This window comes from Dendrobium catenatum, unplaced genomic scaffold (genome assembly GCF_001605985.2).
Source record: "Dendrobium catenatum unplaced genomic scaffold, ASM160598v2 original_scaffold_76759, whole genome shotgun sequence".
NCBI classification, from domain to species: Eukaryota; Viridiplantae; Streptophyta; class Magnoliopsida; order Asparagales; family Orchidaceae; genus Dendrobium; species Dendrobium catenatum.
The window spans coordinates 665211-690337 of NW_021395205.1; the positions used below are offsets into that span (position 1 = coordinate 665211).

A 25127-nucleotide genomic window follows, 5' to 3' on the forward strand; every position below is an offset into this window, starting at 1 on the left:
TAAGATGGGAGGCGAAAATGATGTTGAGAGCCAGACATCGATGTTGTGCAATAACTACCCCCCAAATCATCTCAAGTTATTTTAAAATATTTTCAATTGATCCTCAATATATGTTAGAGATCCTTCTATAACACCCCATTAACTATCATAAGTTATCATTATTATTCATATATTATATGTTATATCTTCAACTTTCAATAACAGCACAAACATTAGGATTAATTTTGTAATATTTAGATACTCATATATTACAATCTAATTAATTTGTTGGACTTATATTTTTAAAGAAAAAATGATCATAATGTCTCTTTGACTTTTTATGAATGACAAAAATAGTCACTGTCTATATTAAAGGACCATATTAATCCCTCAAATTTTTAAAAATGAATCGAAATAGTTCCATTTTGGTCTTTCATAAAAAGTAAAGGGACCATTTTGATCATTTCTTCTATTTATAAATAAGTTAGAAGAAGATCAATATAACAAAAGATCATGAAAAAGGATGAAAAGAAAATTGTTAGAATCAGATATGCATGCATTTTGAAGTAAAAATTTAATTGCTAAATATATTCTCTACTGGTGAATATGTTAGATGCCTATGAGGCGGACCCCAGACTTCCTCCCATTTAAGTGGTGTGGGGCCAGCAATCCAGCACCATTTGAGGTTAGCAATTAAGAGGAAATTAAAGAGAGGATTAGGAAGAAAATTCAAATTAGGAGAGCTATTTTGGCATTAATTATATTTTATATACTTTAAATATATTATTTATCTTAAGGTTAGGTTTTATATTGTGCTTTCTAAAAATTGGAGAGTTCTTAGGTTTTGTTTGGGCTCTAGCTGCTGGCTAGAGATTGGGAAAGCCAGATCCGCCTCTCTGATTGAGGATACAACTGCATCTTGTTATTTTCTTTCATATTCCTTGCAATAAAAAGTTTGAGGTGTGTTGTATTCCTAATTTTTTCATTACGGTTCGCCGATTTGGTTGAAAGAGCACCTACTTCCTATCAAACTACTTAGCATTACCAAATACCCATGATGGATTAATAGAACCACTAGCTAATTGTGGAGGGCTTGTGTAATGACCTACCACACTCCATAATAATTTATGTATTTTTACTTTCTTATTGAGTTTTTTATGAATCAGATTTAATTTATATGCATGATTGATTTATATAGTATGTAGCACTAGGTCGACCAAAATTTGTACAATCTTATGCATTTTATGTATATAATAGTGATCGCACTTAATTATGTACATATCTCATTGATGCATTCAATATTTTAAGTTTATTTTTGTTTTAATGTATTTTGTACTATTAGTTGTGTTTTATGTTTTTTTTAAGATATCCTATGATGGTTGGGCTTCCAATGATCATGGTAGGAATGTGCTAGGCATGGCAAGCCTTGGGTTTGCTTGCTCTTGGTCCATTTTATCCTTGGTCTGCTTGCTGATTTCGGTTTGGTGAGGTTGTTGTTCTCGGGTGGGCCTTGGTAGCTTGGTGTTGAGTTCAAAATGCTGAATTCTACTTGGTGTTAGCTCATAAATGTTTGAGCTGAAGTTTAGCTCAATGATTGGAGATTAAATGCACTTCCTAGCTCATTAAATAAAAAAGGTATGCTTTTATTTCAAGCTCGTTATTGAGGAGTTTATTGGAGTGGACTTGTGCCTCTTCCCCTCCCTTTTCCTTCTCGGTTTTCCCTTGCTGGTTGGTTTCCAATGCTCTGCCTCTTTGTCTCCTGTGCTGGCTTTTCGAGTCCCTTGCTGGCTGGTTTCCCGTGGCCTGATGTTTTGCCTCCTGTGCTGGCTTTTCGAGTCCCTTGCTGGCTAGTTTCCCATGGTTGCTGGTGGGTTTTCCGTGGGTTGTTTCCCTGTTTTCTGTGTAGAATTTCTGCTGCAGTTTTTGCTGTCTTTTGGCCTTCTTCTTGGTGATTTTTGGCCTTTCATTTCCCCAATTCTTATTGGATTTGGTTAGAGGTGTTATGGCTATTTGTCTACCTTCTTTTGCCTATAAAAATGAGTTGTTTTGGCATGAAAAAGGTTGTTGAAAATTGTGAGCAAAGTCTTTACAAAAACCTGAGGGTTTCTTCTCTTGGAAAAGCTTGAGAGCTTGTTCCACCCCCTTTGCTCCTCTCTATTTCGTCTTGGCTTCTAACCTCTTCTTCTCTACGCAAGTTCCACTCCACCTGTATCCTTCTTCTTGAGCTTTGGAAGTGTATGTTGGCTGAAATTTGGAGACATTTCCCGGAGGAATTTGGTAGGACGTTGGACTCTTTTGCAGTGGTGGACCATCGATTTGCAAGCCTAAGCACAATTTTATTATATATTCATCTTCTCGTTGCATGTGAGGAGACCGCTAGACGGTTTTACCACAATATAGTCTTTTATGATTTTTATTTTGTTTCGTTCGATTTGGCTTTTTGTTTCTTCGAAGTTTGTTTGGTTGTTTGCAAGCTACATTTGAATCGAGTTTGGTTTAAGTCTTGTCGTGGTATTCTCTAATTTGTCTCTTTACTCTAGTTTTGCTTGCATCACTCATGCATGTAGCCTCATATGGCAGAAATGATTCCATAGGGTAAATATGCTTTGTTTACACTCATATTCAATATTCATGAATTATTTATTAATAAATAGTGTGCCACATGATCGTGTGATGTATAGAAATAAGAATTGCATTATAACAATGCAAAACATGAGAAGTTCGGCTAAGACCTGACAAGTTAGCTAAAATATGGGCAACCTTCATAAGAGTGTAAACTAATGGATCTACCTTATTTATAGAAGGTTGGTAAGCCCCTTAAAAAAGGGAGTTATAAGGTTGGTTGTGATATTCACATATCATCCCTCTTGCCGATGGGAAAAATGTGATGACATTATTATTATAGGAGAGCCACCATGGAGATTGACATATAGGATTTTTTTTAATAACAAAATGGCTTATGCTTTACTTGCATGAGTGCATAGTGAAATGATTGATTATGTTATCGATACAATAATCAATATTATTAATGCATAGACTAATAACATAGGTATTGTTATTGACGTATTTATAGATATTATTGTTAACCTATTACAAATACTTTGCTTGATTGCCAGTAATGTTAACAGATAGCATACGACTTAATATATTGATGTGAATTGTCATGCACAAATTATCCTAACGGTGTCATGCATGCATATTTAACATATTTATTGGTACAATTATTTCATCGATATTAAGAGAAGCATGTTGTCTCTCCATTTTCATGTATTAAGTTTAACACTGGATCTTATGCTCACCATATTGTATCTGCAAGTGTTTTTGCTTTAAGGGAAGGGTAAGAAACTTGAAGAATAGAGACTAGAAAATTGCAGGTTCTATTCAAAAACTATTTTGAATAATGTCATCAATTGTAACCCTAATTTACAAGTATACTTTGGTAGCGTACAAAGACAAAAGATTATGATTAATGTAAATGTTTCTTTTGGGTGAAACATACAATCTTGTAAGATAAATATAATGTTTCCTTAATTCCACATTTAACATTCTATGATGGATTATTTGTGGCTTTGTGGGAATGTAAATAGGCAGACAATCTCTCCAAATAGATCCTAGATTTTAAGAAGAATATTGCTATGGAAGTTATGAATGAATTAAGCTAATATTTACCTCACTTGTCACACCTCAACATAATGTAGTCGCTAACATGTGGGGGTTGCATTGGGTTTGGGCATGGGAGTTTGTTGTTATCCAAGATTGTTGAAAAAAAAATTATATTCATACACAACGAACATAGTGGATGGAGAATTCACTTGCAAATGCATGCTACAAATTTAGCATCATATTGATATACCAAAAATTCAAGTTTGATGTTTGAAAACATAACCTTGCTGACCTTAGTGCTTAGAGGTGAATTAATTCCTAGTGAGCTGCGTATGATCTCTTATGTCAAGGTTATACCGATGATCATATAGTTCTATTAACTTGAATTTTGATTAGATAAAATTTTACATTAGAGTTTCACTAAAGAAGCTTATGAGTTTACTTCAAACGTTTAGTTTTCCAATTTAATGTGCGATGATTAAGGCTTTACTCGGTCCAAATATAGTGCTACACAATTGAGCATGCAAGTCGAAAATGAAATAGATTGCCCTAAAAACCATGCATAACCATTAGCATCAATAAGCAACAAATAATCAATTCACTTTCTAAGTTTTGTCATGTTCAACAAAAACTTGAATATACCACAAAACAAAAATTACATGCTCGCTTCTTAACAAATTAATGTTCCTTTCCAGAAGAATATTATGCCTGATGCTGGCAATGATGAATTTTGACTCGTTTAAGTTGAGAACATTTGAAACCATGCAATCCTTACTTTCAAATCCGCAACCTAATATGAATAACAGAAATACAAAACGGCCATGCACATTTCCCATAAAATTTAAATTATCAAGTTAACGCTAACAAAGTTGATAGAAATGTGAAAAAAAATATTTAACACGATTTGATTATCCATATGAACCTTAATGTTGATCTACAGAGAAGCATGAAGAACCAAAACTTAGAATCAACAGCAAACTAACTATAAGCATGGCTGACGATCTAAATTGAATTTTAGAGGAAGAAATATCTGAGGAATGCAACTTCTCATAAAAAAGGACAAAATGCTCTACTCATGAAAAGGAAGATAATTACACTAAGTTGGTATTATCAGGAATTTCCGCTGGCATTAAAGTGAACAAAGATAAAAACCAGCAGGCCACCAAAACATATGCTGCCGTAAGAAATCTCTGTGGAGCAAATGTAACCATAAAAGCTGCAGAAACTACTCCCACAAATAGAAAGCACCAAGTATAAAGCATCCTCTCGAAGAAGCTACTCACCTATGCAGAGCACAAATAAGAAATTTAAACTTCCATAATACAAACTCATACTTTCAAATGACTAATTTAAACAAATAATAGCATTTAAATATGCTTACCAGGAGTTCAAGAATAAAGAAAGCCAGAGCAGAAGTTGCCAGAAGATTCAAATTTGATTTTAAAGATCTATTGCTAAGTAGCCTCCATATCACTTTCAATAACTGAATATTACTGAAAATTCGGGTCCAAAGGAAAACTGTCATCGAAACATAAGCATGATAAAGAATAGGAGATTTCTCTATGATGAATATTACAGAAATAAATCCCATTAATACGCTCCCAGTAAGATAAATCTGCAACAAGGAAAGGTCATTATAAAGACAGAATTTTACAAGATTGGGAAAAGAAAACAAATATGCAGAATGTTATCAAACATCCAAAGTTGCAAACAAAGCTTCCAAAAATATATTGAAAGCTAAATGTTACACACTGAAAAAGCCCTTTAATAATTACCGCACATGCATAAATAGGCTATATTTTCATTTATATTTTGAAATGTGTAGTCAAACAATTGAGATCATAATTAAAGCGAACGTGTTAAATAGTTAAATCTTCCACAGGTGCAAATTACATGTCATGAGGTATTAACAAGGTCATGCAAATTTCTATCCCAATCAAGGCCCGTTCATCAATGCAAGAATTAATACTATTAACTTTTGATCCACCATAAGAGAAATATTTACTTCACTATTTCAAAATGGTAAGGAAAAAAAAGGATTTCTATGTCTTATTTAATAGATGTATCCCTTATTTAAAATAAAGGAATGAATACAATGTTTCAAAGGACACCCAACTAAACATTGTCCACTTACTATAAAAAGGAAACTTTCCTAAACAAAAGCTAATATTAACACTCCTAAAGCTGAGGCATATATAATAAGTAGCTCAAGCTAGTTTCATAGTTCAGAAAATTGAAGTAGAGTTGAAGTACATATATTAATTAGCTTGAGCTAGTTTTATAGTTAAGAAAATTGAAGTGAACTCAAAGCTTTCATAAAAATATCTACTAGTTGTTCTGCGATGGAAATATGATATTCATTTGCTTTGATAGCACTACATTCCAAATAAAATAACAATCAACTTCAATGTGTTCGATTCTGAAACAAGGACTATTAACAATGTGAATTGCAACAGGATCGTCAGAACTTAAGATCATGGGATGTGCAATCAAAAATCAAATTCCCCTAGAGAGTATTCATCAGCATCATTTCACATAGTGTATGGTATGGCTTTGTATTTGCCTCAGCAGTTGATTTGGCAACTACTGTTTCCTTACTATTCTTCCATGTGATAAAGTTGTCTCCAACAAATTACAATATATAGATATAGGTTTTTGATAAACTAACTAGCATATCCAAAAGTGGAAAAATGACTCCACATTGAGGTTCTTATTCTTGATGTATGGTGTTCCTTTCTTGTGGGTCTTCTTGGCATGCCTATAGATCACATAAAACCTTCATAATATTTTTGCTTGAGAGTTTGCATGTTAACTAACAATTTTGCACCAAAGGAGGTATCAAGTATGGTGATGATAAGATGGATTGATTACCATCCAACTTATGATAATGATAACATCCTCAAAAATTTATTCTTCATTAACAATATTTCTAGTCTCTATGAGAGTGACAGCAAGTTTACAATTTAAAAGACTAACTCACAAAATACAAATTATGAAAATTTCATTGAGTTTAAAATCCTTCTTGAATCTTCAACTAGTAACCAGTCATAAAAATCTAGTTTTCATTGAAATGAATGGTAAAGATTTCCATTTAAAAGTTTTCATAGCATATCTTTCATTTCTTCATACGTTAAATCTGTTGCATTGCTGCGAAAACAAGCTTCAATAAGAAGCTTGCAACACTTAATAAACTGAACGCAAGGGCTATGCTTAAGCCCAAAATGGTTTTGTTGAACTTACAAACACTGGTTCCCCCTTCAGCAACCTATCCTATGGGTTGTTCCAATATAAACAGCTTCAATGAGATCACATAAGGAAGGCATTACTCGCATCCATTTGCAGCAATGACCAACTTTAATTATTGGCGACAAACAAAAAATTGGGACAAAATCAGCAACTAAGGATAAATCAAAGTAGTCAATCACATAAACTTGAGTAAAACCTTTAGCAACTACACAATTCTTGTATCTATAGACGGAGCCATCTCAATGAAATCCAATGGTGTAAACCTACCAACATGGGACCAATATAATGCCAAGAGGAGAGGAAATCAGATCTATACATGTCAATTTAGCATATTAATCATTTAAGTAACCTTATAGCCTATTTCCAACAAAGATCTTGAAGCATTCTAATATTTCTTCAGAATAGAAACTGATGACAGACAAAACATAAAAATAAAAACCAAATGAAAGATAACCAAAGGACATAAAACATTGAATAAGATGATCATTACATTGTCGTTCACCTTTGTGAATGGCAATAAAAAAATGGAAATAAGATGTGGATGAAAGCGTTGCTGCAGGAGGAGAATGAAGTTGTGGTGTGTAAACCTATAGAGGTTAAAATATAGATATAGACACTTTTAGAGAAAGACAAACAAGTGGAAAGGCTAGTTCAACTGAAAACGAAGAACAATAGTAGGGGTGAGGATTCCGGAAAGTAATATTTATTCTGTTTTCCCTAAAGTATTAATTAACCTCGGACTTCCGACCTCTATTAGAAGTTTTCAGTGGCGCTTGGGTTAGCGGCGATCTAGTTTAGTGGGGTTTTGGTAGCAGCATTGTAATTCTACATTTAAGTGGGTCTTAGTGCTTCTATTAGAAGTAGCCTGAATAGTGGGTCTTACGACCTCTATTAGAAGTGGCCCGTTGTTTGGATTTGTTGCTCCCCTTAGGAGGGTTCATAACTTCCTTTGGAAGGTTGTGTGCATTAATTTAACTAGGATTTGCCATGCTTTAGCTAGTAGTTGTGTATTAGGCTAGCTTTAAAGTAGTTACACACCCTACCACCCGACATTAGTTCCTTGACTTCCTTCTACCCAAGCTTTCAGCGTCGAAAGATCTTTTTCGACGCGCATCAAACCGGCGGAAATATTTCCGCCGGAAATGCTAATTTCCGACGGATTTTGGCCAATTTTCCGGCGAAAATGTCTGCCGGAAAATGACGTTTTTCCTATAGTGTTTCCTACTTCAATAGTTTGGCTTTTATTTTAGTAGCTTTGTTTGTTCAGTACCCGCTTTTTTTTTATTTGCTTTCAATACCAATTCTACTTTAGTATATGTTTGTTTTACCAATACCCGTTTTGTTTTTACTAGTTTTGGTCTTTTAGTACAAGCTTGTTTTGCCAATGCTTGTTTTGTTCTTGCAGTACCTGCTTAGTTTACTAATAATTAAGTACTAGTTTGATTTATTACACTATATTAATGCTTTGTTTGTTTACTTGCAGGTACATTGTGGCTAGCAGTTACATAAGCTGAAGCTTGCAACTGCAGGGTTTACCCGGAGCTAAGGCTTGGAGAGCTTGCCAGGAGTTGGAGGGGTTTAGTTTAGGATTTTGGAGCTTTCTTTCTATTTTATGTTTTGGTCATCATTTTATTAGTTTGTGTGTGTGTTACTCAGTATCAATTTAGTGTAAAACATTACTTTCATGTACTTTTCTTTATTTTGATTTAATTGATTTAATTAGTTAATTAAAAAGATTTTTAATTAAAATTAAGTTTTAATTAAAAAGATTTTTAATTAAAGTTAAGTTTTAATTAAAAATTAATTGCTTAGTTTAATTCATTTGTGTTTAAAATTAATTTGTTAATTAAATCAAAGTTTAAATTGCTCAATTAATTAAATGATATTTTATTTTAAAATAAATGGATTTTAATTTAATTAAATTGTTAAATTTTATTTTAAAGTGGTTAATCAAATTTAATTAATTAAATAAGGTCTCAATTTAAAATAATTCATTTAAAATGAGTTATTAATTATTAAAAAGGGGGTTTAATTTTAATATTAATCAATTAACTCATTATATTAATTAAAGTGAATTTTATTTTAAATTGATTAGTCACTCAACTAATTAGATTATGATTCAATTTGTTTAATTAACTGATTTCAATTATTTAATTAGTTATTTAATTAATATAATTTATTTCAAATTGATGTATTTTATTAATTAAGAGTTCTCTCTTGCAAATTAATTAGTTTAATTAAATTTGGAGATTTAAAATTTATTAACTAGTTATTAATCAATTAATTAATTGATTTGGAATTTGATTTTAACTGAGTTAATTAATAAATTAGTTAGTTTAAATTAACTAGTTTATTAAATTTATAAGTGTAGCACTCTAAAATTGTAGGCTCAGTAGCCTCCTGACAAAATTTTGGTAGCCTCCTAGCATCCCCTCCACACGATGGAAGGTTGGGGAGGGAACTTGCCCTTTCAGGGCTGCTTGGGCAGATCAAATCGACGGCGATGGCTTTGGGGGAGTGAATCGACCACGAAATTGATCTTCAAGTTTCTCCAATTTGACGATCACGATAATTTAGCATTTTCTTGGGATTTCGGCAGCATTCCCCTCCCCACAAGGGGAGATTTGGGAGGCCACTTGCCCTTTAGGTCCACTCGATCAGATCGAATCAATAACCGAGGATTTCGGGGGAGTAAATCGATCTCGGAATATCTTCAAGTCCTCCACTTGATGATTGCAGTGATTGCTTTTATTTTATTATTATATTTTTTTTCTTATTATAATAATGATAATAATAATTATTATTATTATCATATGCACATAATCGCTCATCGCACACTCACTATTTCAATAAGTAGAGTGGAATGGCGTAGGTTCCGTTGATTGAACTCATAGAGTGTCGAATTATTTGTTGTCGTTCGGACTTAGAGAGGGTGGCGTCGTTGATTTGGGGGAATAAGGGACAGCCTGATATTGCGATCGGGAGAAGTGGCTCGGGCATGGATACTCCGTGCCAGATCGCTAAAGGCAGGCGAGAAGCAGAAGTCGGGTGTGAGAGCCGGATAGGACTCGTTCGTTCATGAACAAAGGGAGGGCGGCCAATTGATGCCACAAGGGCATCTGGCTCGGTCGGTTTGGTCCGTTCAAATGTGTAGACGAATAGTGAAGAGGAAAGAGGGCTAAATCACGTGGTATGGAGTCGAGCGGGAGGTTTGGACGTTGTTTGGGCCTAAGTCACAGATGGGCGGGTGCAGTGGAATCGAATGTGAGATCCATAAAGGGAAGGAGTCGGGCGGCTGGCTTCGGATTCAGGAAGTACCGTGAACAAAAGCGGGATCAAAGGCAGCTTGTTTACCAGATTCGAACAGGATCGCCAAAGTAAGAGAGCCGGAGATTCCAATTTCCAGTAAGCGTAAGTTCAAAAAGTGATGTAGACAAAGGGGGGTCAACTCATATCCAAAATAAATCAATTTTGGCTTCCCCCGAGTTTACAAGCTCAATCAATTTGAGCTGAAATCTTAGCTCATTTATGAGCTGGTCTTTAGTTCATTTATTGAACTAAGGGTTAGATCATTATTAGCTAACGTTTTAGTTTATAGTTATCTTTTTATTAAATGTATTTTTTATGGTTTTTATGTTTTAATTTATGTTAGTCTCTTGGGATTCAAAAATGGCTTTTGGAATCCCAAGAAAGTTTGTTTTCCCATGCCTTGGCTTCTTGGCTTCCACGGGTGGCTGATTTCCGTGCATTGTCTCCTTGATTCCCACGGTGGCTTTTGGTTTTCCGAGCTGGGGGAGTTTTCCCGTGGCTTTGGCGCCTCGGTTCCGTGCGGTTCCTTGGCTCCCGCGGCTGCTCCTTCGGTTATTGGGCTTCGGTTGTTTTTCTGTGAAAAGCATTTGGGTTTTTATAGCTTTTGTTGTTTGGAATTCCTATGTGAATTCATTGTTAGTGTCCTTTTGTGTTCCCCTTTCATACCTATAAATATAAGGGGTTATGTATTGTTTTAAAGTTGAATGATATGTGATTTTTGGAATCTAACCTGCGGGTTATTGGAAAAGCTTGCGAGCTTTGTCCGTCTTCTTTCTCATCCCCTCCGGAAATCTTGCGAGCTCTTTCCAACCTTTCGTCTCGGCTTCTAATCTATTTTGTCTCTCTGCAAGTGCCACTCCATCTGTATCTTTCTTCCAAGTGCAGCAACTTTAGGGTGTCGTCTTTAATTTTAAGTTTGCAAGTCGTCGTCGTTTGTAATTTTTTAATTTCTTTTCTGTCTTTAAATTGAAATGTAAGAGTTTGCTCGTCGTCATAGAATTTTCGTCTATTTTCGAGTGTTAGCGGGTGTCCGGGTGCTCATCTCTTTCGTGTGGGCGAGGGGTATAGGCTCCCTATATTTCTTGCCCCCACCAAAAAGTTTCATTTCCATTTATTTTATACAAGCCGTTTTCTTTGGAACGTGTTTGGCGATGTGTCATACGTTAGAATGTGAGAAGATCAGGTGAGGAGAGGCTGGTTGTGTTGGCTATCTCTAGCATGATAATATACCAGTCACTTCATGTACATACTTAATAGCTAGTGAGAAAGTGAATTGTTCATCCTCGTGCTCTTCTTGTGAGAGGTCCGAGATTGTGATTAGCAAACATTCCTGTTGAAATTATTGAACTCTAAAACTCAAAACTTATCGGGTACTGCACTAGGTCAGGCTCTGTTATGGGAGTATGATCATGCTGACGAACTTCTTGTCATGCTCTAGCATTTTAAGTGTCTTGCCTTTTTGCTGATTAAGTTTTCCAACATGGCCCGGATGATCGTTTTGGCTAATTAGAGGTCAACAACCATACAATTGAGAATTACTGTCAACAAAAATTTATAAGTACTTAAACCCTAACTAGGTAAGAACAAGACTAGAACCACAAATACCAAAATGAAATAAATCAAACAAGACATTAATAGGACTTGACATTGAAGAAAGAAAAGGCATCTGATGATGTTTACCGAGCTCATAATCATCACATTCAAACTTAGTTAGAATGGAGGTGATAGTAACAAAATCTTAAAGACATGGTGGCAGAAAATGACCCAAATGATAATTTTGTTGATCCAGATTAGTGGAGGAAAAGCAGAAGGGATCTCGTTCATCAAATAATGGACTCAACTAGCTTCAACGCCCCCAATTAACTTCATCATATTGAGATGGATAAAAAGTAAATTGTGGACATTTAGTAATACAATGAATGAAAAGTCAAATGAGAGAAATTTTGGGAACATTCAACACATATAGGAGCGAAGAGCCCTTGGAAAGAGAGACAAACATAGAAAGAAGGAATCATCAGCAATAAGGATAGGACAGAGAAAATAGGTGAAGGAGAATAATTATTGATTAGTTATCATATGAGTAATTATTGATTAGCTATCATATGAGATGAAGCATCATAATCTAAAATTTAAAGCGTAACAAAAACAACAAATGCAAAACCACAGTAGAAAATGGCATGGACAACATATGCATATGCCTGACAGTAATAAAGTGGGAGCTCATAATCTTTCTAAGTGACAGATCCAAAAGTAATTAGAACAGAAGCATAATCAGCAATCACGTACGCTGTTAAGCAGTTGAGATGAGAGTTAAAATTCACCTAACAATATTTTGAAGGGTGGTTAGTATGTCCACAATTAAAACAAGGCGAAGCCTTTCCCCCATGGCCATGGCAACCATCATTAGAACCACTACAATCATAAGTCATAACCATGATGATATCCCTAATCAAAGGATAGATTGATCAGAAACTGACGAAGGAGACAAACTCAATATTTGGGAAATGTAGAATCAAGCATCAGCAAAGATTGTGCATGCTAAAGTGACGGATGCAGACCATTGAGAAATTTGGCAATAAAAAATCCTTATTTCAATTTTTGTCGAACCATTGAATAAGTAGTAAAAGGTATGTAAAGCAGTAGCTCATCCCACTTATCCCGTAGAGAGTACTATAGCATTTCAAGATGGGTAAATATTGAATAGTAAATAGTTCAAAGTAAAGAATATATAATTTTGAAATGTTAATTTCCTAAAAATTTTGGTGAAGCAAAAAAAATCAAAATTGTCTTGGTCTTTTCATGAAGCATGACAGCTGAGGCAAAAGAGGAATCGAGATTATTAAGCATCCAGGTGAGAATATCACAATTAAAAGCTTGTCATTTAGTAATTTGAGGTGTCATCGTAAGGCAAAGAAGGCAAATCAAAGTGAATAAGCTTGACATGAGAATCGAGAAGAGAGCAACGGCCCTCAACTATATGAGATAATTAGCACCATTGAATTTTATTGTGTTAATAATGATGGAGGGTTTACAATCATAAAGGGGAGATCGAAAAGCCAAGGCAATCATAAGAGATAGATATAGAAAATCGTGAGTTAACTCAAATCAATGGTGAATGATAAACGAATGAGATAACAGATACGTGCTCCTAGGGTAGCAAAAGAGTTGCAGCAAGCAAGAATGTGATGGCAACAAAAGGCTGCAGCATCCAAAGGTAACAAGTTGAGAAGACAAAAGTTTGAATGCAACAAGGCTACATAGCTAATTAAGTTTATAAATGTGTTTGAAGAGTGAGAGCAGGCATGGACGAGCAAACATATGCAGTTAAGTGGGTGGGCGAGCGAGTGGGCAAGCAGATAAATATGTGTTAACGGCACTAATATAGGAAGAGTGAGTGTGGGAGTGCAAGCGCTAGATCATGAGATTGAATCAAGCTTTGGAGTGTGTGAGCAATGTCACGTGCAAGATTAGGAGCTGACGATTTGTGCAGAAGCTAGGAAATAGAAAGGAAGGGTGATAAATAGATTATTAACTCTGCTCTGATATTATGTTGATCAGATTGAGGGGGAAAAAAAATATTACTGTCTTCTTGAGTATTAAAACTCATAATTATAATAAGGGAACAATCCTCCTAAAAGATATATAAGTAAACCTGCTTATCACTAAATAAAAACTTTCCGAAATAAAAACTAATTACAGCACATACATGTCAATTAAAAACAATCGAGTCATCAATCCTAATAATCAAGTCGTCAATCCTAATAATCACTGCATGCGCTACTCAAAAACCATTATTTTTCAAAGGTCACTCTCATGCTCAAAAACAAATCGACTAAGATCAGCTAATTATAGCAAATAATACATTTTTATATCACCATCATACGCCATTAGCAAGGTAGACAAAATGCAAATGGCTTATGGGACAGCCTGAGCAATAACTAAAAATAGATATAGGGTGCTAAGCTAACCAACAAAATACAACTAAGCCATAAAATCAAATATGAAAAATCATAAAATGAATCATGAATAATATATATTAAAAATATATAAAAATCTTGATGTCCTTACTTTTTTCATCATACTTCCACGAGATTGTGTTTGATTTTTCTTCACAGAAAGGTTTCTTGACAAAAACGTGTAAGACTGTAGTATGTGTAAAACAAGATTAATTATCCATCCAACATAACCAAGGGTTACGGTGCTCATCAGCATTAACCAATCATAGGTTTGGAAATAGTGAATTCCTGTCAAGGATAATCTTCTGAGATTTTCAGATGATTTCATTGCAGCATCATAATCATGTGCAGATATGAAATCTTCAATTTGACCAAGAACAGAGGAATAATTTATCAAGGGCATGAATGGATTAAAACGAAGTGAGCTCGACTGCTTTAGCTCTTAACAACTCATCAAGGAAACAGAAATAAATTTTGAATCCCAGGAAACTGTTTCTCTTTCTAAATAGCAAAATACAACTAATGGAGAACACTTAATGATTGATGGCATGGTATGCCTAAGGAAATAGGTTTTGTTAAAGCAGACAGAACGAAAAGTCTCATAAATAAAAAATGCAACCAAACAAGGATACGTGACTTGCGAAGAAACTGATTTAAAATTTCTTTTGTATTTGCAAGAGCAGCTTCAACTTCTTCTCCCTAAAAAAAGCAAACAAAACGTAGCAATGAAAGTAATTGTTGAGTCAGGAAAAAATTTCAGAGTTTTGCACCCAGCTAAAGCAAAAATTTATGTATGAAGTTATCGGCATAATTTGCAAAACAAACAAAATAAGTGGTCAAACAATGTGTACTGAAAAGATATTCAATTTTAACATGTTCTCAAAACCAGACCTTATTCAATTGAAGATACTGCAGCGGTAAATTTCCAACTGAATTAACTGGGCATGGCAAACCAACAAGTGTGGCCTGCACAAATCACATAATCTACAAACATGAACGGAAAGAACATGTAGACCATATTAAAATTTTAAGGTCCACAAGCATCTAACCATTAGAGGAGCTATATCAGCCTGATTTACATCAACTCTTTCTATGCCTGTAAGGCCCCATTCAGAAGGGGTAGGCATGTCATGCTTGTGGTCATCAACAAAACGAAAATTGTTATCACGTTGATAGCTGTTGGATAGCCGTTTAGGACCCTTTATACCGGCTCCCCATGCTACAAGCGGTGTGTCTGTGTTTGTAGGATGTCCATCCCCATGGCTTCCTGAAATTTAACACTTGAATGAGATGAACACTCAATTGAGAAGTAAATTGAAACCATGGGTTTAGCAAAGAACCATACAATATGGGAAAACTGCAATCAATTGTCCAGTATAAAAATGTATCATATAATTAGATGACTGTTCATGTATATCCTATTATTTTGGAAGTAGGGGATAGCACAGCAAAGTTGAGTTGACCAGAAATAGTCAGAGATGGATGCATTTCAAACCATGAAAACAGAGTAAATTACACAAAGTTAGGGTGGTAAAAACTTTTTAAGATAAAGTAATAGAAACAAAAAAGTTCAGATGGCATTTCATGCATTAAAAACCATAGAATAAGCATTAATAAGGTAGGGAGCCACAATTAGTGTATAAGGGTTATTAAGGAGACTAGGACAGCTAAGGTTAGCATTTCAGCTAGCAATATCAGCAATGTTATCCAAAAGAGTTAAGCTAATAAGTAACAAAAAAAGTGTGGGAATGAAGTATTTATAAAGTGATGTGGAATACTTGAGACAACAAAAGATGATGATGGTATGATTCATAAAGAATCTCAATTACAAGGGCCAACACATTGATCCAAGAGGATTGCAGCCATAGAAATTACAATAATTATAAAATATTCCAGATCTTTCTAAAAGAGTCTAGAAAACAAGGAAACTTTCCAGATGAACCCAATAATTTTTAGAATATATGAAGGTGTCGGCATCAAATATCAAGACAATAAAAGGCAAATCCAAAATTAAGGACGGATATTTAGATTATTTTTATTACATTTAATTATTGTTTATTAGATTGTTAAGATATTCAAGAAAATTTCCTTTTTTTTAATTAAATTAGATTGGGACTGAAATTTAAATTTATTTAAAATCATATATTCTCAAAAAGAGGATGCCATTGGGATGTTCTTTGTAAGCTTGAAGTGATTAACTTATTCCTCCATTCTCTCTTAATGGCCAAATCATTCCCACTTTTGGAGCTTGGCACGGATTGCAATCGCGGTATGGATTATGGAAAAAATGAAGAACAAGGTTACAGCTGCAGGCGCCTGCGGCTCTACTAGTTTGAACGATCTGGAGTTTGTCTTTTTCTTCCCACAAAATATTGTTGCTGGTGGGGAAATGCCTAAAATGCCCTTTACTTAAACTAATTTATTAAATTTTAGAGGTTGGGTAGCATGCATAGGTCTGCCACTAATGATATCGTAGAAAAAAAAAGATGTTATTGCAGGCTCCTCACGAGGGGCAAGGTCTAAAATCATATCAGAGGGAAAATAACTGAAGTGCATTAATAGATGAATTGTCTATTTATAAAAGAGAATCATAAATTAGACCAATTACAATGAAATAAAAATGCTCAATTGGCCATATTTAGAGAAGTTTCCTAAAAATATTTCCAATGTCAACACTCATCTTCATTAAAAAAAAAACAAAGAGAGAAAAGAATGCAAAATATCCAAACATACCTTTATCGCTCATCCCATGATCTGCTGTAAAAATATAAGCTGTTCTATTGTCTTTGAAGTAGTTTTCAACAATATTGTAAACATTCTCTGCTATCTGATCAACAACTTTAACGTTATTCAGATATATGGAGGAGTAGGGTCTATGTGCATGCCCGTTTGTATCACAACCAAGCAAATGCAAAAAAATGACCACATTATCCTGCAGAAGCAGCTCCCTTAATTTATTATCATCATAGGACCTGTTCAGAAGGCTGTAAAATTGATCAAAAGACCACTGATCCAGAAAAGATGCATCTGCAATAAAAACTCGCTCCAATAAAAGCTAGTTCAATACAAAGAAAAAAACAAAATAACCGTTCCTGATTATAATACATAATTCTAGCATCAATTGATGTCCAAACCAAAGTCGAAGTTTCAAATGAATGACATTAAAAGATATTCCCAGAAAAACAGTACCCGTATTATAAACTCTAAAACTAATTTATAAATTATTCATAGCAATTGCTGAAGCTGATTTACCTGTTCTAATCTTTACATGACCTTAGCTATGAACATGTCCCAATAGATCTGGTCTTAGTCATATTATATTTAAATCACATAAACAGCAATAATAGACTGTTTCCCAGATTCAAACAAGGGCACATATGAACATGCTTAGCTGTAGCCTGTATCTTTTACAGCTTGACATCACTTATCCAGTAGTACTGACAGAAGAATCACCTAAACTAGAAGACTTCAAAATGCAGTAAAGCTAATCATCAGTGAATCATCAACGTTGACTTTTCTTTGTAAGGAAGTAGACGAAGATATAGAACCCTCTCCAGAAAAACCCCAAACCCACATACACTGAAAAAGAGCACAATTTGGTTAGTGGGGGAGGGGAAGAGGGGGAGGAGGGTTGCTCAAACTAGGTGTGGCTGCTGCTGCTGCTTTTTTTTTAAGGTACAAAATTTAGCCTTGCTTTTGAGTTGTAAATAACATTTTTTCTTAGTTGAAAATCATTTTTTCTGGAGCTTATAAAGAATAGGTTTTCACCATATTAGTACAAATGTAGTTATGGAGGTTGCTTTGGCTAGAATATCTAATCTTTGTTTGCTCAAATGTGATGCTGAATGAAGCAATATTCCTCCATCTCCAATCATATAGAGATTCTATCAAGCAGTTGACGGCTCAATGAGCTCAATAGATGTTGAAGGTTTGCTCAAGTCAAAACCGACACTATCCATTGGTTATTCAAAGTGCCCTCCAAGGAGAAGACACCTTTCCTTTTCCACTCAAGGGAGCTTTCAAACAGGTGATTTAAATTACATAATTGAGGTCTTATTTGGGACAGCTTTTGACCACTATTTTTTTGATGCTTTCAAAAAACTTTTGTGCTAAAAAGCTGTTGTAGAAAGCAATAAAAAAAGTTGTCCCAAACAAACATAAGATTTAGCATTACTAAACTCTCTCTAATAGAATTTTTGACAGAATAAAATAGAATAATAAAGAAATCAATAATAAAGCAAAGTTATCAAGTCGTGCAGCTATTCAATGATTAAATAGAGAAAATTTTCAAGCTGCATACTCTAAGAATCATTGCCTTCATGAAATATTTAATTTGACTGACAGAGTTTCAAAACTCCTGAGAGCGAACAAACATGTTTGAACTAAATACTAACTTAAATTTGGCCCTTGATGTAATACCAAACACCAAGTACCTAGGCGTAGTATCAAGTTTCTCAATGCTTCTAGCCTTGCAAATAGTCTAGCAAAATTCCTGATTTCAAAATTCAGTGGACTGATACATAAAGCATTAAACATCAAAATAGGCCTCTAACTAATTATCTTTGAACAATTTAATCTCCGAGAATTTAATTTTTCCTATTTAGACTCTCAATTACACAAAATTGATTCACAACGGACCCTCAACGACTAACATGGGATCAATTTTGTATGGTTAATGGACTAAATTGGGATCAATTTTCTATCACAAGTTCTACGTAAAGGACAATTTTCAATCAATTTTACATAATTGATTAATTATATTAACAAATGTAATACTCTGGTACTAAATTGACCACACGAGTAATTGGAGGATTTTTTTTTACCACACGAGTAATTGGAGGATTACTTTGGTATTTAATCTGATAAATAAACATCAAAAGCCTTTTATTATCATTTTTTTAATGTCTTGCATACTAAAAAAAGACTTATAAAGCATACCATATCAAGAACAATGTCCAAAAGAGGAGATACAAAGCAAATTGAATACCTAAAAGAATCAAGTGCATAATATCAACAAAAATAGAAAGATAAACTACAAACTAACCAGTAGCAAAGTCTTCAAATTCATGGGGGTACGAACCCCAAGTACTATGAGGCAAACCGCTACAGAAGATTGGGATAATATCAGGACTACCAAAAGCAAATGTATGTCTACTGCGGTTGAAAACTGAATCAAACTCAACAGGGTTAGCTTTCCATCCTGCAAAAAAGCATAGGACAATTACCAAATTTATGGTTTAAAAAACAAGTAAACAAATCACGATGGTCATGGAAACCAGTAATGTAAGGAAAATCCCTCAAAATGTTGATAGATGCGAAATTTGTAGTACATATATAAATAATACAAAAAAACAAAAGATATCGAAGATTGTACAAAGAAAAAAAGTATGACAAATAAAATTATGTAACTATAGAGAAAAAGGGTAACCACAAAAATAGCAAAAGCAAGCAAACTACCATCCTATTGGGAATGGAAACACACTAGAATTGCTAATTAACATTAAAAAATGCTTTATAACGATAAATTGTTGTTGAATGATCAAACACTGATCTTAATGCATTGTTCTCGGAAGTTGGTTAGATTTGTTGTAAGATCTAACAGGAATCCACATATTATAAGCGAAATAGATAGATAAATAAGGATTTTTTTATCTTTCCTTTCTTTTCTTTTTATTTTACAAACTAAGCAATCGGTTACAAGTCATACCAAAAACAGTATGTAACAGTTATGACACCACGCATTTTGATGTGAAACGGGTAGGAGGCTTTGCGTGGAAGAGGATCTCTCAGTAGCTTTGGGGTTTTCCATACTCTTGGACAGCAGCTCTTCTTGTTGGATTGTTAAAATTCAGCCTTCTTGCAAGCTGGGAAAGTCGTTGGGGCTGCAGGACAGCAGTTTCGACAGCAGCCTGGCTATGTGCAGGAATTCTGGACAGCAACCAATGGAGGAGGAAACGAAGCTCAGGTGTGATCGTTGTGGTTGTCGACAAAGAGAGGACAGCAGATTGAAGCCTGGAGAGGTTTTGGGCAGCAGTTTTCTACTTCCTTGCAATCTAGACAGCAACTTGCAATGTTGAGGAACACCCTGGACAGCTTCTATAAAGCAGTGGGAACTTTGGACCACCACGTATGGAGGCTGGGAGCCCATGGGCAGCAAGTAGGGGCCTTCAAACGCTTAGGATGCAAACCAATGGCACAGAATTTCGGCTGCAGTTTTAGGGAGCAAGAGAGTTCATGATTTGTGAGCTGTTGGAGACATTAGTAGAGGACCAACAGTAAGGGAAACCTGGGAGAATTTCGGCCAGCAGGAAATACGGGAAGGAAATTTTGCCAAAGTAATACGTTGCAAATCTGGATAGATTTCAAAGGCAATTTAATAAGGAGATGGGGCCGGTGGCAGTAATGGGAAATATGGGTTTAATGCACTCAATTGTGGTGGGGAATTAATTGGTTGGGGAAAATAGGAAATTCAGTTAATTAAAATCCATTTGAATTTGAAAATCCAAATTGATTTAATTACATTAACTGGCTCTTAATTAAGCAAAGGAAGGAGGAAGAGGGGCCAGCCTAGGAGAGAGGAAGGGAGAGGTGTTTGATTTCAAATAAGTGGGTCCCAATTACTTAAGTGAATTAATCTTTAAATCTGAAATTAAATTTCAGATTTAAGGCTGCGATTAATTCCTTAATTAAAGGGAGGAAATTGAGGGGGCATTTAACTCCTAATTCAAATTTGAATTTTGAATTGGAGAGTTAAATCCTTCCAAATGTGGATCAAACCCAATTAGGAAAAATTTCAAATTTGAAATTTGAAATCCAAAATTTGTCATGGGTTTATGATTTCAATTGAGCACTTTCCAAAAATGGGTGAGCTAAATTAGGAAAGAAATTTGAATTTCAAATTTTGAACAATTTGAATTTCAAATTAGTTTCTAATATCATGCACTCCTAATTAGGAAGTCTAAGGAGAGAGGGGAAAGGATGAGGCCGGCGGCTAGGGAGCCATGACCGGCAGTTTGGAGGAATTCCTGGAGGGGTGGCCGGTGGCTTTTGGTGAGCTCGGTATGGAGGTTTGGCCGAGGGGTTGAGAGGGGAGGAGGAAGAAAGACGATGGCTAGGGACAAAAGAGGGAACAAAAACAAAAAGAAAGAAAGATAGAGATAACTAACGAACTCACAAAGAGATCGTAAGAACTGCGAACCTCGGACTCTTCCAAAGATTGACGGGTATTGCTTTTGCCCTCACTTTGGACTTTCCATAGAATTCACACAGAGATCTAGGAGTGTTGAACTCACCAAGAGATCAAGAAAATTTGAACTCACAAAGAGATCAAAAGTAGAAATTTTCATTAATCATAATCATCATCCTAACAAGAGAATGAGCCTCTATATATAGGCCTCAAGAGAAATTAAAAGACACATTTGCCCCTTGGGCTTACATAAGACAAGAGGGTAAAAAGGCAAATTGCGAAACTAAATTAAAATACACTTAATAAATGAAAATAAAACAAAGTGATCTCGGTCGTCGATCTTCAGCTCCTCGGATTGGCATGGATGGTTGGATGTCTGCATCACATTTATTTCAAGGGATTAAGAGGCATACACATCTTAGGATATCCGAATACATGGCTTCTCTTAAATTCTAAACTAAGTCGCGATTTTTTTGCTTTCCAAATTCTAGATAGAATCATATATAGTGCTTAAGTTGAATTTAGATTGGATTTGATTTGACCGATTTAGTAGAGGAATGCTGAAAATTGGTTAACAAATAGATTAATTTTACATTTTGAATTTAAATTCAGATTTAGATGGTTATTGAGATATTTTAGGACTATTTGAAGGAATTTAAGAGATGGAGTGGAGAGGGAATAGAAGCAAAGCATGAGATATGTAGGGAGATTACGTAGCAAGGGACATGTGGAAATTCAGTATTTTCCTTTCATTGTAAGGAGTGAGAGAAGGTTGTACAGAAATGTGATTTCTAATGTTTTTTTTCATAATAAAAGATGCAAAGTGCAAGTTCTTCTGATCAAGACAAAACCAATAACAAAGTGATCAAAATTAGAGCAAACAACAGGAATTCCATTTGATACCAAAACTATGCGGTGTACGCAACAGAATTGCGAAAAGAAATAGGAAATCGGAATAAAATAAAAGAAAAAGATATCCAATAGTTAATCCTCAAGCTATTGATGTCAAATCCTTAAGCCGTTGAGTAGTCAAATCCTAGAGGAAACAAAACTATGAAGCAACAACTATCAACGGCCATGCTAAAAATATTATGTATAAAGGAATTTAAATCCTAATTCAAGATAAACTATCATAGTCCCTACTAAATTCAAACTAATTCAAAAAGCTAAAATAATAATTAAAAACATAGGTCATAAATGATAAGGGGCCCAAAAAGATATGAAAACAAGTTTGGTTTAACTTATTTGTTGGCTAGTTTGACTCCTAGAGCTTGGCCTTAGCCTAATGAGAAATTAAGTATACATTGACCAAATCTATTGAAAACATAAAATATTGATGATATTGTGTTATTCAAAATTCTCATTTGTATCATAAATCCAAGATACTCAATGGATCACTTTATCTTCTAATAATATTGATAAATAATTGTTAATATCACACCCACTAAAAATGCATATCATTATCTATCTTTGCTTCTACAAATTTTAACTTTCTATCTTATAAACATTATCTCCATCATTCTAAATATTTACTTATTTCAACAGATGTCTCACTAATTAGTACTATGTCATCTATAAAAAATATGTATGCCCAAACATCTCACTTTGAATTTCCTTTATAAGCATCTTCAAAAATTATTAAACAATTTAGAAGGCATAATATTAGTCATTGATTTCATCCTAAGATAATTGGGAACTCTTTGGTCACTCAATGGTTACTTATAACACTATTCAATGCTCCATATACATATTTGTAGCAACTTCAACATACACTATTCTTGTACTCGAACATAAGCTTTCAACAAAAAACGTATGATGATTCTTCCTCTACTACGTATACTTTTTCATTACTTGTTTATTTGCAAAAATTGCTTCCGTAATTTATCTTCCTAGCATGACACAATATTATCCTATATCAAGTAATTTTCCTATGTTCAATTACTATCTAATCACCATTAATCTTATATATTAGTAAGAAAGAATTTTCTTCTTCAATACTTTGGCATCTTCTCCAAATTTATTAACCAAATCACCATAAGATCACTCATAACTCTCCACGTTTTAATATGTATCTCATCTAAGCTTAAAGTTTAACCCATATGCAAATTCAACAAAGTTAACTCAACATCATTTTTTTTTTGGAGAAATTTATAATATACCTCAATTATTCATCCATTATACCCTTGAAATATAATATTTTCCTTAAAAAAATCATTTAATAATTGTACGAGATGACTTTTCTAACTTAATATTTTCCTCTTTAATAAGATGTTATTATCTTCATTTCTAATTCTTAACCAAAATCTTTAAATCTCTTAACTCTATGACTTATTTATTTTATATATCTCCTTTCTCCTTAGTACTTGGTATATTACCTAAATCACTAAGTAGTAACTTTTCTCTTCGGTCACTACTCACTACCCTCTTTACAATATTTTTACCTATTTTAAAATTATTATAAGTTTCAAAAGTCTTTATCTTTTATCATTAAAAGCGCATTTCTTTTTCTCAATAATCTTTTGTGCATACTCACTTCACCAAAAAGTCAAAGAGTTAAGAGATATTACAAAATCATATGCTATTATAAAATCATATAGTGCTTAATTACTATAATATAATTAAACTGGCGATGATTATATTTTACCCATGTTTTTTAATTAAAGCCAAAATTTATTAAATAAAAATAATAAAGTCACTTCAACTTAAAAAATAGCCCCTTAACAAGTTCCTAGATCAAGATCATTCCAGCAGGATCAATCCGAACTTAAATTGGAAGTAAACAGGCCAAAGCACTTATCACCACTAGAACAGTATTACAGGGGGGAAACCACCCAACAGTCACTTACATCATAACTCAAGGCAGCCAACCTCAATAACACAAAAAAAAAAGATCACAATCCAAACCTTTGGTGACAGCGCTGGGATCCTCGTAGAATCCAGCAATAATGGCCACATGTCCGGGCCTCGACTCTGTAGGCGGTCGCGCGTGTGATACCCCCCACCGACCCTTCTCCAGTATCACGCTACGCAGGAATGGCGCCCTAAACCTCCCATCAGATTCCGGTTCAAAGAACTTGTCCGCTCGCAACCCATCCGCTGCATAATGATAATAGAGACTTCAGAGTTTTACGAGTCAAATAAGGAATATTGGAGATGAGATCCAGAAGAAGGGCAATAAATGAAGCAAACCAACAAGGAGGACGAGGCGCTTGGCGGGGGCGGGGAAACGCTGCGGCACAGGATCCATGCCGTGGACGATTGGGGTTTTGAAGTAGATGTCAAATATGCTGAGCATGTAAACGGCGTGTAGGACGATTCCTAGGGCTACCAGCCACCGCTCGCGACGCCAAACCTGTTGCTTCCGCTGCTCGCCGCCGGATAGAATGCCTTCGCCGGCCATCAAAGATCTATGGGGCAGAGATCGATATGGGGCGGAATAACACTCAAAAACTTAGATTTACCATACTAACATCACAGTTTTTTAAATAAAATTACAAAATGGTTCCCTCGATTAACAAACCCTAGCATCATCTACAAAAGAATGCCAAAACCCCTCATAAGCCCGTGGTCTAAACTATTGCAGGAACCACGCCCCCGCCCGCAATAAAACCCAAGTTTGTCTCTAATCAGCGTCGTCCACGTCATTGTCTCTCCTTTCTTTCTACCACAGGTGTAAACAAGTCCAGTCTAATTGGCACTATGGAGCTCACCTTATGAGGTGGAAAGTGAGCTCAAATAAGAGCTCGACCCATTATAAATGAGCTCAAACCGTCTCGCGTGCCTCGACAGTCCAGGAGAGTCTTCCGCCTTCCGAATCATCCTAGCGAGTCGAGCGCGAGTCCTGCACC

The 25127-nt window shown here is 34.8% G+C and overlaps 1 protein-coding gene across 2 annotated transcripts in view; it reads right to left on the reverse strand.

Moving 5' to 3' along the window:
* The window catches only part of LOC110095149 (GPI ethanolamine phosphate transferase 1), a 40713-nt gene extending 15804 nt beyond the window's left edge, over positions 1 to 24909 (reverse strand). Inside the window, exons 1-10 of one of the 2 annotated variants that reach the window (XM_020820567.2) lie at positions 24469 to 24909; positions 24184 to 24375; positions 19138 to 19293; positions 16827 to 17120; positions 15143 to 15360; positions 14985 to 15059; positions 14726 to 14792; positions 14206 to 14534; positions 4964 to 5197; positions 4678 to 4865 (exon numbers count right to left, since the gene is read on the reverse strand). In XM_020820567.2, the coding sequence (XP_020676226.1) occupies positions 4678 to 4865; positions 4964 to 5197; positions 14206 to 14534; positions 14726 to 14792; positions 14985 to 15059; positions 15143 to 15360; positions 16827 to 17120; positions 19138 to 19293; positions 24184 to 24375; positions 24469 to 24679 (1964 nt within the window). In that variant the 5' untranslated portion in view covers positions 24680 to 24909. The remainder of the gene's footprint in view (positions 1 to 4677; positions 4866 to 4963; positions 5198 to 14205; positions 14535 to 14725; positions 14793 to 14984; positions 15060 to 15142; positions 15361 to 16826; positions 17121 to 19137; positions 19294 to 24183; positions 24376 to 24468) is intronic. The other variant, XM_020820581.2, reaches the window with a different exon arrangement.
* Between the last annotated feature and the right edge of the window lie 218 nt (positions 24910 to 25127).